General features: G+C 43.1%; 1 protein-coding gene across 6 annotated transcripts in view; it reads left to right on the forward strand.

Annotated features, from left to right (window-relative positions):
• LOC149796857 (uncharacterized) overlaps positions 1-15,066 on the forward strand; it is a 67,491-nt gene that overhangs the window by 21,359 nt on the left and 31,066 nt on the right. For all 6 annotated transcript variants that reach the window (XR_016421742.1, XM_089961494.1, XM_089961493.1 and 3 more), the window contains exon 2: positions 14,726-14,850. Coding sequence is in view for 5 of the 6 variants with exons in the window: in XM_089961494.1 (XP_089817620.1) it covers positions 14,737-14,850 (114 nt within the window). In the remaining variant the exon portion in view is untranslated. The remainder of the gene's footprint in view (positions 1-14,725; positions 14,851-15,066) is intronic.

Consider the following 15,066-nt stretch of genomic DNA (forward strand, 5'->3'; position numbering starts at 1 on the left):
AAGTCTGGTGAAAGGGTGTTTTCTTCGTCGTCTCTTTCTGCCTTGTCCTTGCTGAATGCCTGACTCGGTAGCGTGCAGGGCATTTATAGGTGTGTCTTGTCGGCCCAAAATGTCTTTGCCCGTTTGCAGCAAGACGTTTTTGCCTGCCCTCATGAAGGCTTCTTTAGGGTTTTGTTTGTCGATGATGACATTTTGGAGAAATTCTTTGCCTTGCGTCAGTGCCGCATCTTTCAAGGCGTGCAATCCGCGTGTCACCATCGGTTTCAACACTGGGGCCACCGAACGAAAGGCCGATTTTAACATGTCTCCTAAACCGTGTCCTCGCTGTCGAGCAACCCCTCGGTACACTGGATACATGACTTACTTACGAGTCGTGAGAGAACCGTTTTCGAAAATGGAGTTTCACCGTGACTTTTCCTTTGGTGAATGAAATATTTTGTCCCAGATCTCCTTTTATAGCAATGTTGACCGTGTCCAAATACGACTTGCTGACCGGCAAATAGTGAGGATGGACAAATTCGCGGTGGACGTGGTAAGTGTTTCCACCTTCCTCGTCAGCGTTCGTGACAGAATCTACTTTGAAAGGAATGACACGCAGTAACGGTACGGAGGTGTGTCCCACCACGTTGTACTCCACCACATCGGAATACACAAACATCAAATTCAGTCCTTGGTTCAGTTCTATCGGGGCACGAAATAACTTGCTAAAAGACTCGTTGTCGTAAACGATGGGTAATTCGTTTTTCTTGATCATGGTCTTTCTCATGTCCATGTCTCCGCCCAACATGTCATACAATTCAGGACAAAATAAAATGGACATGATTTTACTCCGTTCAAATTTCATCAAGAAGCGACGAGCTGCTTTGTGGTACTCCATGGTGACATTTTTGTTGACATGCTCCAAAGCTTTCAGAAACACGACATTAAACCTGGAGGCTATGGTGCTGACCAAATGTTGACCACTAAAATAATAGCCTGGGGGAATGAACAAGTGATAGGTGGTGTACTTTTGTGTACGGGTTTTCTTGTCATATTTGACATTGCTATCCATCCACTGTTGCATTTGCTCGTCATGAACTTCCATATCAAAAAAATTTTCATTGGGAAGGACATTGAGGACTTGGGTCGGGTGAATGATTTCTACTAAAGACACTTCCCAATGGGCTTCGTGATCTAACTGGATGGCTTGAGGTAATTTGGCCGTGTAACAGCACAACGTGTTCTTGGGAAACACCTCCATGGAACTGTCACTGGGTAAGGTTAAGTAAAATTGGTTTTGGTGACTCATAATTCCAGAGTTCTGTGGCTGTCCGAGGGGTTACTGGACGTCAGAGGCGTGTCTCCGCCCAAAATGGGGTTCTGGTTGTGGTTGTTGTTGTTGGAGTGGTGACTGACACTGGCACTGGACACAAGGTTCCCGTGGTTCCCGTTCGAGGAGAATTTCAGGGAGGGATTGGGAAGAAGGTAACCGATGCAACTGCTCAATAAAATGGTCCACAATTGTTTGTCTCCTTGTTGCAAACTCAAATTGGCAATGGCTGCCCCGATGACACAATACACCACGAAGATTTGGCAGAAAAAGACGATTTGCGTTTTAGGCACACGTTCTCCACACCACACCCACAAGGGTTGTTTTTGTAAATCTTGCACAGAAGAACTGGGTGAAGGAGGAGTGGTCAACGTAGCTGCGTTTGATGTGTGAAAGGGCATGATGGTCACTTCTTTTTATAGTCGATGACTTGCGAAGCGTCGATCCAAGAATCGAAACTGGGCGGATATCCTTTCCAACGTACTTTGACTTCTTTGACACGTCGTTTGCCCACTTTACGGGTTCTGCGTTCGAGAATGCTTTCGATGTCGTACACGTCGTCTTCTTTTTTGGTGACACGTTGTAACTCGGGCAAATAAAACGTTCCTTTGAGCACTTCTCCGTTCATGTCTTCCAATTTATAGACGGCAGGATGACGGCCATGCACTCGTCCAGTGACGCGAAACAGTTCGGTCGTCCAGTTAGGTAAGTAACCTTTGTCAAAAGTGCGTTTGGTTTTGCCAATGCGCACCCAATCTCCTACGGCCAACTCTCCACTTTTCTTGGGGACAGCCCTCGTCGGGGACGTACCAAACAGACGCTCGAACACCAGCACTTCCTTCTCGGGAGTCACGTCTTGCGGAGCACGTCCGATGCTTCGATGGTAAGATTGGTTGTACGCTTGCACCAGGTGCGGTAAGATGTCAATGTACTTCAGAGTGTGGTGATGCGTAAAATATTTCCACATGCGTTCTTTCAAAGTGCGTTGAAAACGTTCCACGATGCTGGCTTTGGTTTCGGGATTCTCGGTGGTAAAAAAATGAATGTCACGTTTCTTTAATTCTTTTTGGAAAGCTTGGTTCAGAAATTCGGTACCTTTGTCCGTTTGCCATCGAAGAGGGTGACGACCGCTTTGTTTCAACACCCGTTGCAGGGCTCGCACTAACTCGCTGCTCGATTTGGAAGTCAAGGGTACGACCCAAGCAAATTTGGAAAAGACGTCGATGACACAAAACAAATATTTGTAGCCACGATTGTAGCTGGCCAAATGAGAGACATCGGCTAAATCGGCTTGCCATTGATGATCGATGCCTTCCACTCGGGTGCGACTTCTAGCAAACTTGCGTCGAATGGGTTTGTGTAAAGTGTAGGTAGCTTGTTCTTGTAACCATCGTTGAACTTGAGGTAAACGGAGACTTTTCAGTTGCGTTTTGGCAGCACGATACAATTTTTGAACTCCTGCGTAACCTGCAGGATGGGAGGGATCGTAGTAAATGCTGGCTAAGACTTTTTCCATTTTTTTGTGTTGGTTGGTGTGTTAATAAGGCACCCACTCTTGGAGGATGCTACTCTTTTTCTCTTGGGGTATTTTCTTGGATTGCAATGCTTTGCGTGTGCGACCGGCAATAGGTGTTGAACAGGAGGAGGATGTCTGAGCGGGGGATATCGGTTCTTGTTTCACTTCTGTCTTCACTTCTGTCTTCACTTTCTTTTTCTCTTGTGATGAAGAAGGGGTGGCCATCATCTTTTTAATCCATCCAATTCTGGAGGTAGGTGGTGTTGTTAACTTGCGTACTTTTTCGGGTGGAGTTTGAAACCCTTCTTCTTCTTCTTCTTTTCCTTTTTCTGTCTTGGTCACTGGTACTGGTGGTACTGGTACTGGTACTGGTGATGGTGCTGGACTTTTCATCAAGGTCTTAAAATCTTTCAGAGTGGGTAGAGCTGTTTCGTCTAAAGCTTTCTGGTGAAAGAGTTGCATTCGTTGCAAGAGTTGACTGTACTTTTGCGATTTTTCTGTTTCGGACAAATCTTGGCGATCCATCAAGGACTGCAATTCGTGTTGTAACTGGGACATCTCGCTCAATTGGGGATTGGGAGGTAAATGCGGGGTGCGTTGTTCTTGCCACCGATGGTATTCCATCCATCGTTTGTAAGGCACTAAAGCTAGTTTTCGTCCTTCCATGGGGTTGTCAGGGGTTGATTCTGAGATCTTGGGACTTCCGAGGCCTTTTTATCTTGCTCCCACCAGTCCTCCCAACATGGTTCCCAAGACTCCTTTCAGTATGGGGCCTAACAAGAGAGGTAAAATACCTCCACGTTGCACTAACATCTTCTTTTTTTGACGAATGGGAATTTTCTTTTGAACCATTTGGCGAAGAACGTGACGATGTTTGCCTAAGCATTGTTTCTGGTGTTTGGACAAAGGGATCGTGCCTTTCAAAACGTTCAAACAACATTCGCACACGGTATCGATTACCTCTTTGGAGGCCGTTTGAATGAGTTTTTTTCGTAGGGGTGGAGAAGCTTTGGACAGGACAGATAACATGTCCCCATGTTTGGCTAAACGTGGTGGCAGTCCTTTCCTTTTCTTTCCTTGGGGTTTTCTGGAGGGTGACATATTTGAGTCTTCAGGACCACCAAAAACACTGATACCCCGACTTGGTCACAGGCCTTTTTTATACTGGAACGCATCGCCACTGATTGTCTTGACGTCGTATTAGTTTGAGGACAGGCATGACACGTCGTGCAGGGGTACGTAACGGACTAAATCGAGCCAGTTCTTGCTTGGACAAATCCAGTAAACTTTGTAACATGCCCGATCTTTCTTGAACTTTGATTTTGGGAGAAGGTACTTTGTGAGCAGCAGCCACTGCCACTAAATTGGAAGGTCCTGCCACTGGGGAAGTTCTTTTGGTGGTCATCAACGGAGAAGTTCTTGGTGTGATCAACGTCTCCAAGTACTCTTCAGTTCTGGGTGTCATTAACGGAGAAGTGGACAAACGTGAGGCTGCCGGAGACGCAGTCACTGCCGTGGCAGGTCGTGGTTTGCGAGTATAAGGTTGCGTCCTGGCCGAAGTGCCTCTCTTGCGACTAGTTTTCTGTGGACTTTTCGTTTTCTGGGGACTTTTCCTCTGTTTCTTTTTCTGGGGGCTTCTTTTCTTTTCCCGGGGTGGTGGTGTCTGGTCAGAGGAGGGTCCTGCCACGGGAGAAGTTTTCCTTGGGAACCTGGTCTTTTTCTTCTTGAGGCTTCGTTGGACTTTTGTCTTGGGTATAACTTTGGGGGCATTAGGATCCCATCTTAAGAGTGAGCGAATGATGACCCCTCCTAGAGTACCGCTCCCTCCAGGTTTCAAAATGATTTGTTTTTTGGTTTGAGTGTCGATGCAGGGATCGGCCATTTGGACCAAAGCGACTTTGTTTCGATCAAAAAAGCGTTTGGTTTGATGAGGAATCTGAATGATTCCTTGGAGTAATTGACGTGCCGTCACCGTGAACCATCGTAAGACTTCTTTGAGACTAGCTTCTAAGACACGAGCTCGTGTTTGTGGATCTTTTTGACGGGAAGATGCGACTGAAGGGACGTCATGTTCGCACTGAGAGTGAGACAGACGAAAAAGGGTCTGAGGTTTTTATAGATTTTTTTTATGTGGAGTGAAATGAAGTCGAGGACGGAGACGTGTACAGGACAGGCCCTCCGTCTTGGCACCAGTGGTGAAACAAGTGGGTACGAAATCGCAAATCCTCGGGAGTCGTAGGTTTCAAATCGACGAGTAAATAGGCGTGTGGAGTTTGAGTGGCATCGTCGTACGCCTGAGTCAGCCAAGGCGTTCCTAACTGTTTGGCTAAGACTTGCACTTGCGATTTATCTCGAGGGCTTTTAAACAAGACCACGTAATGCGCATTGAGACTGATGGTGCGATGGGCTTTACTTTGTTGAAACAAATTTTGGGTGATGTAAACGACACTGGCATTACGGTGATGCCCTTTGCGCGTGAACCACAGTTTAATTTCTTCTTCGTCTTCTCCTAACATGTCGTCAAAAATGACCAAATGGGTTTGACGGGAGTCAGAGACGATGCCGTCTTCTTCTTTAGGAATGCCTTCCACAAACACTATGGAATCGCCTTGACTTTCTCGCAAGAGGCTGTACGCCGATTGCCACTCTTTGTAACACCACACGATTCGTTGAGGGGGTCGATCGATCAAATGATGTTTATGTTCGATCAAACGTTTGACGAATTCGGTTTTGCCTGAACCGCTAGGTCCAGCAATGAGCATGTTAAAGGGATGGCGAAGATACAAAGCCTCCCAACTGGCACGATCTAAGTGTTCGTCGATGACTTTGACAGTAGAGGAAGAGGGAGCAGAGACAGCAGAGGTAGCCATAGTGTGAGAAATGTCACTTGTGACGCGAAAACAAACAAGACAAGAGTTTATATACTTTTTTTTCAGAACACGTTTATTGAATGTTTTTTTTTCAAACGTGAATACGAAAGACAAAAATACATAAAAGCCAAAGGCTTAAGTACAAGAATAAAAGGCACATGATAACCATGAACGTGGAATAAACACAAGTGTCTGTACAACATGTTTTGGGTAAAGTTCTAACCAGTTCTATAGTAGGGGGTAAGGTCACACAAGTGTCCTCCCGAAAGGGTCTTTCAGGCCTGTCCACGACAGTCCCGTCCTGGGTGACGGGTTCTTCTGGCACCGTCACTAACACGGGTTGAAAAGTAACTTTTTTCCTTGAATAACTCTCGTGCATACTGGGCCACCTCTTGGGTCCAAGCCAAACCAATCTGGTTTCTTCTTCGTCAACGACATGGTAAGTTACTTCAATGAACAATGAACTATCGATCTTGCCCAGGGTTCCATTTTATATACAGACCAATACCGACGTGACCGTACGGCAACGTAAAGTGATTGGGAAGTCGCACTCGCTTCTGGTATACAATTTGATAGACTTTTTCCAAGAGTCGACTGACAATGTGGTGAGTGGGTAAACGTACAATCTTGTTCGGTTGATAGGTGGTCACTTTAAAGTTTCCATCCTCTCCCGATTGCAAGGCTTCTTTCAATACCCCAAAGTTGACCACTCGACTGGTACGATGATTCAGAGTCAGTCATTTCACTTTGCACGTCGTGTGCACTTCTCCTTGTTTGTCCCGGTATTCGTAGCCGTAATTTTTGGGGCCGCCACTAACGAAACTTAGAATCTTTTCGTCGGGATGCTCGTCTGTCCAGGCTCCTAAACGGTCTCCTTCGATGTCAGGGTGATGTTGAATCGGGTGATGGATGTAAATGCAACTGTCCGTGTCAAAGTACAGGACGCGTTCTTCTAACAGTTCTAAAGCTTCGTACAATTTTAAGCGAGCATGAGCTGTCACGTAAGCCGCAATGATGACATTTCCAAAAGGGTCGTCTTGTACAAAGTCCAGATCTTCTTCGTAATTGACCAAGATCAAATCCTCTCGAACGACGTCCACGTGTTCCATGTATTTGGTTTTGTCGTGAATCATCTGGAAGTAGCGGGAAGGTTCTGTCAAATATTCCGTCTTGGGTAAACACGGTCGTTGTGCCATTTTACCCCACAAGCAATTTAACATCACCTTGGCAAACGATGGCCTGCCTTCGTTTTTTTCGATGTGGTCTAAAGAGATGCCTTCTTGTTCGTAGTATTTCTCTTTGAATTGTATTTGGTCTTCGGGAGTGTGACACCAGGAAGGATAGCCGCTGGCTTCTTGTTTCAGTTTCAAAAAGGCATCCACGTAGTCGGCGAAAATGCCTTTCTGAGTAGGGTCACACTTGTGGTACTGTTGTGTCTTGGGAAAGTGGCAAATTTCGTACACTTCTAACAGTTGGTATCCCATGTCCAGAGCTTTGAACAATTCCACGCTGAGCCAGGTTCCCGTCAAGGCACGTTCTTCCTGGCTGTGATGGCAAGGTTGGTCCTGGTTGCACGTTTCGGCACAAGTACGGCACAAGGGAAACATCACTTTGCCTTGACAATGGTGAGGTAAGACGGGATGGTATAGGTTCGTGGGAGGCAAAACTTTACACTTGATCAAGCCTTCGTATTGTCGAATGTTTTTCAGGTCGATGTGTTCCGTCAGCAATTGCGGGTGCCCTACGGGAAAGCGACAATATTTGCACACGTAGGGATACAGCGAACACACGTCCAAGTATTTGATTTCTTCTCCTTTCTCTTCGTCGGCTTGGTACAGCAAACAGGTGGCATTGGTCCTTCCTCCGTACAAACTATCCCTCGGGTTCAACCGGTCCATGAACTGGTAACTTTCCACGAGGCGTTTAAACTCGGGATCGGTTTTCAAACGGTGATCGTACTCGTGTTCCCACATTTCCACCACTTGGTATCCTTGCTGTTCTAACTTTAGGCGTCGCTGACAAGTGTCCTGGTACAAGTCTTCCATGGTTCGTTGCAAAAACTGATTTTTAGTGTCACGGTCAGGGTAACAGACGGGACATCCATGAAATAAGCAACCGTTAAACTCGTACACGATATTGGGGTATTCTAAGTCCCAGCCATCGACCGAATACGTTCCGATGGTCTTTTCGCCCCCTCCGTTGCGGGCATGCTGAATCCATTTGTCTTCCTTGTCGCACAAGTAATGTAACCAGCGTAGGGCTTTGACCGAGTATTGACGTTTGACAAAGTGGGTCGTTTGAGGACTGATGACAGCCACGGTGTTTTCAGGCATGAATCGTTGGCGGTACACTATGGAACACGCTTTGGCAATGGTGCAAGCTTCTTTCAAAGGATCAACCCCTCCGTGTTCCATGAACAGTTCTCGAAATTTTCCACAGCAACGTCGTAAAATGTCCACGTCGGAACGACAATACTTTAGCATTTCTTCCTGAAAGTCGAAGGGGTCAGAGGCATGAGCCTGGTACCAAGCGTAGAAAGCTTCTCGTTGTTCGGTACGCATGTTGTCGGGGTCATAATAGTGAGCCTCAGGCAAATGGGGTAGAACGGCATGTTGATTGGCTTCCGTATTGAAAAAGTGTGGAAAGTACCCTTTAGCCATTTCTGTCATTCCAAACGTTTTAGGCATTCGGCTCAAAGGCATGGCCAAGTAACTCATCGAATCTTTAAACTGCACTTGTCCCACTTGCATGAAAATGATTTTGGCTCCGTTCAAAGTGACTTTTGGACGTTCGGTGCCTTGTTCCGTATAGTATCTCAGAAGAAACTGTCCATCGTATCCGGAGAAATTGTGAGCCATCACCGTGGCATGACGATGACAATCTCCGTAACGTTCGATGTCCTCTTGGCTCCACGTCTTGTCGATGGTGTCTAAGACCCATTGGGCAAAATCGGCTAACGTGTTCGGTCCCCGAAAGATTTTTTCACGTCCTCCAGGAATCTTGCTGCAGTGAGGGCAATGACTGAAGATAGGTTCTTGAATGCACTTCTCGCACGCTCGATGAGCCACGCAGAAATTAGGAATGTGAATGCCGGTCTCTTGCATGCATTCGAAATCGAAAAAGATGAAATTGCCTTTCTTCTTGTGACCGTCCTCTTTCTCTGGTGGGGGTTGGTATTTTTGCACGTAGCATTGGTGTTCCAAGTCCACGATGTGGTGACAAATGTGACATTTTTTCTTTCCTCGACATACGTGTGCCTTGGCATTATTGGTAAGTATGCTTTGTCCACAGGTAGGGCACAATCTCAGGAGTTGACAAGCACATTTCTTCTGTGAACGTTGTGTTTTCAAATGTTGTTGGTAAAAGGTAGGACTAACAAACGTGCGCAAACAAGTCGAACAAGGCACTGGTCCTTCGCTCAGACAGGGTGGAGAGGCCAAACATCCTGGGCATTTCATTCCACAATGCTTGTGTTGCTCTCGATTGTTATAACCATAGTCACATTTCTCACAATAATAACCGTATCCCAGGAATCCAGTGATACTGGTAATGGTATCGAAATGTTCATCGTAATGATAAAGGTGAATGTATTTTCCGTCCTTAAAATCTTGGCCTCGAAACAACAGAGTTCCACGCATTTCTTGAGGGTGCACTTTCAAGGTGTAGCGTGGAGCTAGGGCATCTTGCAATTTTTGCATCTCAGGAATGCCACAGGGTGTGTCTTTGGACAGTCCGGCTTGTTGTAACAGGAGTTCTGCTTCGTTTCGTTGTTTGGCTCGATCGCATCGTTGAATAGTTTTCCAGGTTCTTTTCCATTCTACCGTGTCGTTCTTGTTGGCATAGGTTCGTCCCACCACGATGGCACGGGCTAAACACATCTGGTCTTGAGGGTTGTTAACTCGGACGAGACTCTTTTTGGTGTTGCGAAGGTCGTCCACCAATAACATCTTTTTGCATCCAGTTCCTTGAGGAGGAGAGACGTGGGCCATTTTCAGTGTGGCTTTACCATCGGTGATGTCAAACTGGTCATTAGATTGTTGCACCTGTTGTATCTTGTCCATGACTTTGGAAGGGGTCAGTTCTGCGGGTCTGCTAAACTCGATCCAAACAGGGGATTTCAAACCGTCGTGATCTATGGATAGTGTCAAGCGATCGTCTTCTTTGGCTTGACATTGTCGCTTGAGTGCGGTGAGCAAAGAATCCCACATCTCGGTGATAAACCCTTCTGCTTTCTCCAAGGGTACGTCGGACTTGAAATCTTTAAACTTCACCGTGTAGGTGTAAGCCGTGGTTCTAAATTTTCTAGAGGAGCGCTTTTCCGTCTCTCGAATGGAATAGTACTTTTCAGGGTTGACTAAGGGTGGTGAACTTGGTTTAGAGGGTTCTGATTCTGGTTCACTCATGTCCTCTTCAAAATCACTGGCATGAATTTGTGCCAAGATTTCAGCCCTGGTACGAGGCGATAGATCACGTTTCTGCCTCTTACTTTCTTCTTCTTTCTTCTCAAATGAATAGGATCGTTTCATCTTGAGTGCAAAACGTCAAAAGACTCAAGTTTAAACACCATAGACTAATTTATAGTCATGGCAAACCAGCGTATATAAAAAGGGTGTGTGTCTTGTCCTTTCACTATTCATTTCACTCTCAAGCCGAGCGCAACGATGGAAGAGACTACCCAGATGGAACGTTTCGTCAGAGCTTTGCGAGGGGTCATTAGAAAATTCTCTTCAGACCAGCCTACGGACTACTCTCCTTCCTTTCGAGATAAAAGTCAAGATACTTGCTATATCTGTCAGAAGAAAGGGCATTGGTCTTCCGAGTGTCCAGACCGTCAAAAAAGAAAAAAACAGGGGCTAAAAAAGACAAAAGTCAAGATACCTGTTATTATTGTAAAGAAAAAGGACATTGCCCAAAAAAGAAACAAGAGGAATCAGAAGAAAAGAAGGATTCTTCAGAAGAAGAGAGGGATTCTTCAGAAGAAGAGAGGGATTCTTCGAAAGAAGAGAGGGATTCTTCAGAGGAAGAAGAGGAAAAAAGAAGACAATTCTATTTAAAAGAAGCAAAGAAACAGGAGAAGAAAAGAAGAAGGGAAGAAAATGAGGAAAAAACGGTGAAGAAATTCAAAAAACAGAGAGACTAAACAAGGAGAAAGAAGAAGTCAATGAACTTTTAATTAAAGTGTTCTGTGGTGAATTGTGAATTGGATTGTAAAAAATGGATAAAAGAATACATGAATGATATAAGGCAAGTGTCTTTGAGTTTTGATTTTAAAATAAGAAGCTACACTCACGCACTCATACACAGACACGTACTATAAGGGTAAAATGGGTTGTTTATTTGTTTTGCTTTTTTGAGTTATTGGCAATTAAAATTGTATTTCTTTTCGAGAAATGTGGGTGGCCCTGAAAAGGGCCTTTTTATTTTGGTGTAGGGGTGAGTTTAACCAATCAACTTTAACTGCCTTAAGCCTTTGCCACGGCCAAGGCCTACTTCTGATGATTGGGTTGAAATCACTAAGGGTGGTACGATAGGCTTAGTCACAGGGTTGGCGTGTTTAGCTTGGGAAGGTCGTATTCTCTTCGGTCGTGATAAAGAAGTCTGATACATTTGTTTCAGACTTCTTAACTCCGCTAAAATGTCCAACAGTACCGTAGCCGTTTGATTTTCACCCTCTTGTTTCTTTGCTGCTACTTCTTCTTGCTGTTGTTGCTGTTGTTTTTTTTCTTACCTCTTCTTGTTGCTGTTGCTGTTGCTGTAGGAGAAAAGCTTGTTCCGCTTCCTTTTGTCGTTGCATAAATTTCTCCAATTCTTCTTTCTGTCTTTGTCTAAAATTCTTCACTTGCGGTAATGAAGAAGGTAACGAAGGTTCCGGAACAAATTCTTGCGAGGTAAGAAAATCCACAAAATCCCAATGTACCTCTTCTGAAAGTAAGTCCGGGTTCCCTTGGGCAGTCTCCCATGCTGGTGCACCCCAATGGATCGTTTTCTGAGTTTCCGTCATGTTGAATCACTGTCGCATAGATTGACTGCACACAAGCGCTAACGAATCTATATAGACCACGTGACGTCACAGACTGCTCTCTTCGGATTGGATGCGAGCTGACTGAATTTTGTAACGCGTGTTCGGATTGGTGAATGAATTCAATCCGTTTCAATCCTTCCTGTACCTATAAATAAGCGCAGTTCACTGCATTGGTTCACCTATTCTCGTCGCTTCAAGATGTGGACCACAGTTGAGTCATCCACCCTTGTGTCTTCCATGATGTTTAGGACGGACATGCTCATGTATGTCAGGTCCAAGTGGACTATTGTTGATAGGACAGATACTAGTCAATGGATGAGGAGAGTTTACATAGAAAGACAAGGATGTCTCAAGAGGGTACTTGTGTATGGACCGGCAGTTAGAAGGAGTTTAAGAAGAAGAAGAAGAAGATGTGACAGATGCCATCTATGTTAATATTAATATTAACATAAACCCAAAGGCCCTTTTCAGGGCCAGCCATATTTCTCGAAAAGAGATAGCCTTTCAATTGCCTACCCCTTTTTTAAAAAAAATTTAAAAAAATAAAAACAAAATCCCAAAAGCCCAAACTCTATTCCCCATGTTAATTTCCCCTTGTCGCTAGACAGACCCACACTATAGTTCCATGTTAAATTCCCCTTGTCGCTAGAGTGACCCACGATTTATTCCCCATGTTAATTTCCCTTGTCGCTAATCTGACCCACGATTTTTCGCCATGTTAAATTTCCATTGTCGCTAATCTGACCCAGGGGTCTCTGTAATGCTAATTCCCATTGTCGCTAATGTATCCCACCTTACTACTTACATGTGAACATTATGAATCTTGATATAAAGAAAGATGTGTTACGTAACATTACCTTATACTTTCAAATATCTCAATTTTACCTTTCACTTTCAATTATCAACTAATAATGTTCTTATTTTAATAGTATTGATCTGATCAATTTGAGTTAGTAAGAGTTATGACTCTGTGTTACTCAAGCAGTAAGCTACATTTTAAGAGGTTCTCCCCGGGGCGCGATCACGTGATTCGCACAATATTTTTATGTATTTGCGCACTTGGAAAACGGTGATGCACGAGAACTCGCGCAAATTAGTTTCTATTTGAGCGTATGAAATGCAGTTTGCGCAGTATACAATTTTATTTAGCCGTTCCATCTTAAAATGCTTGTCGCAGCAAAAGTTATGCTGGTAGAAATATTTTCGCACTTTTCGCTATATTTTTTTTTTATACCTATTTGCACACCAAGGTTTTTCCGCTTGACATGATGGCTCTTAAACTAAATCTAATTGGCACATTGGGCCTTGTAACAAGCATTTTTTCGTAGTTTCAACCTCGCATCAAGGAAGTTTACAAATGCGCGTTTAGAATACGGGCTATCTTGGTGATCCAAAATGGCTGTGGTTCATCTTTACATAATGAATTCGTTCGGCAAATACTGGCTGATCATAGTGATGAAGGCAATTTATTTTTCATCTAGGAAGTATATCAGATTATTGGAAGTAGGAAAGTGTTAATGGAGATAGCAGTGAGTGATTTTAAACCCGGACATGGCCTATGTAAATGCTGGATGAACAAAACCAGACGGTATGACGATCAATCCCTCGTTACAGAGGTATGTCGAAATAAATGTAGAAGATGCTGTTTGCCGAATTAAAATACAGGCAATTTAAAAGCAGATTTTGTTTCTTCTCGCGTCACAATTTATCCCCAACGTATCATGTGTTACAAAACCATATAGCCCCAGCAGAACGTTTAAGATAAATATAATAGTAAAAATCTAAACATGAAATTATGGAGTAAAGCTATTTTTTATATATCAAAATACCTCTTTCTGTACAAGTAGACAAGGGCATTAATGGACAGCAAATCCTAATACGGTATTATGGAAAAGTAAATGTGGTAGTCAATGGATTGCTAAGAAAGTTATACTTTGGCAAAGCTTATATTAGTGAAAAATCTTATATTAGAGCAGAAGTATCTAAAAGACAATACCTGTGAGCTGTGGAAAATTGTACATGAGAACCATAAAGAACAGTTTTCAAACCTGTTGCAGCAGGCTTAGCTAGCTATGTATATGCCCCTTCAGATAACACACTGAAAGGGTGTTCTCAGTACAGAACAATATTCAAACCCATATAAGGAACATATTAAGCTGAGACAGATTAATGCTTATAGAACTAGAGGCAAAGCGTTTAAGGATTTTAATTTCAGTCGGGGTCTTACAGACTGGAACAGGAAGAAAGAGATTGATATTAAAGTGTGATGTAACTATTGTTATTCTCCCCCTTTATTTTTTGTGACAAGGGAGGTAATCCCCTTATGATGAAATCCTGGGAGCATCTCGGCATTTATGACTATGTTACTCGAGCGTTTAGCAACATTTAGATACCAGTCTATCAGTTTTTAGCGATACAAATGTGTGCGTAAATAACATTTTTATTTTTATAAGTGGCGTGGAAAAGATATGAATACATGATGACATGCAATATTTGAAGGAACAAAAAAGAAATTATGACTCAATCAGTGTTCAATTCTGTATGCCCGCTGTCCCCACCACATTCTCCTTTTCTATTAACACATCTTTGAACTTCTTGGGACTTGGACATTTTAGACAAAGCATTTTTAGCATAATTAAGTGAACACAACTCGAGGTAGGTATACAAAATTTAATGGGACTATTTTTGTATTCATATGTAAATGATTTGTTTATATTTTGTGATCATTAAAGCATCTTGTTTAATTTTGTTATCAGATTTTTAACTTTTACTTTTAAATTGAAATTCTTGATAAAGACCTTTTTAAGCCCCATTAAGCAAAACGCACTTAAGGCAGACAAATGACATTTTTGTTTACATAATTCTTTACACAAGTAGATGACATAAGTTTAAATTTTCATGATATATATATATATATATATATATATATATATATATATATATATATATATATATATATATATATATATATATATATATATATATATATATATAAGTGTTTATTACAGATTTCAAGGATATGGGCCGTACGATTCCATGCCGTGCCAATGAAGGCAGGGTTTATAAGGGAGGTAATGTTTGTTCTAAGTGTGACAAGTGCCCCGGAGGCCATGGACGGGACATGTCCAAACAGGTGAATATCCAAATTATCATTACATTCAATGAATCGAATTAATTTTCCCTTATCCAAACAAATCAAACTGTATCAGAAAAAATACTTTGATAACACAGCTTTCAATATATCTTCACGTACCATATTTATACAGAAATGATCTCCATGTTTTGGCTTATTACTGTTTATTCGCAGAATACTTACAGTTCTTTCCACATGATCATGACTTACCTGCCA

This window comes from Sinohyriopsis cumingii, chromosome 6 (assembly GCF_028554795.1).
Source record: "Sinohyriopsis cumingii isolate HCF-2022 chromosome 6, ASM2855479v2, whole genome shotgun sequence".
Lineage (NCBI taxonomy): Eukaryota > Metazoa > Mollusca > Bivalvia > Unionida > Unionidae > Sinohyriopsis > Sinohyriopsis cumingii.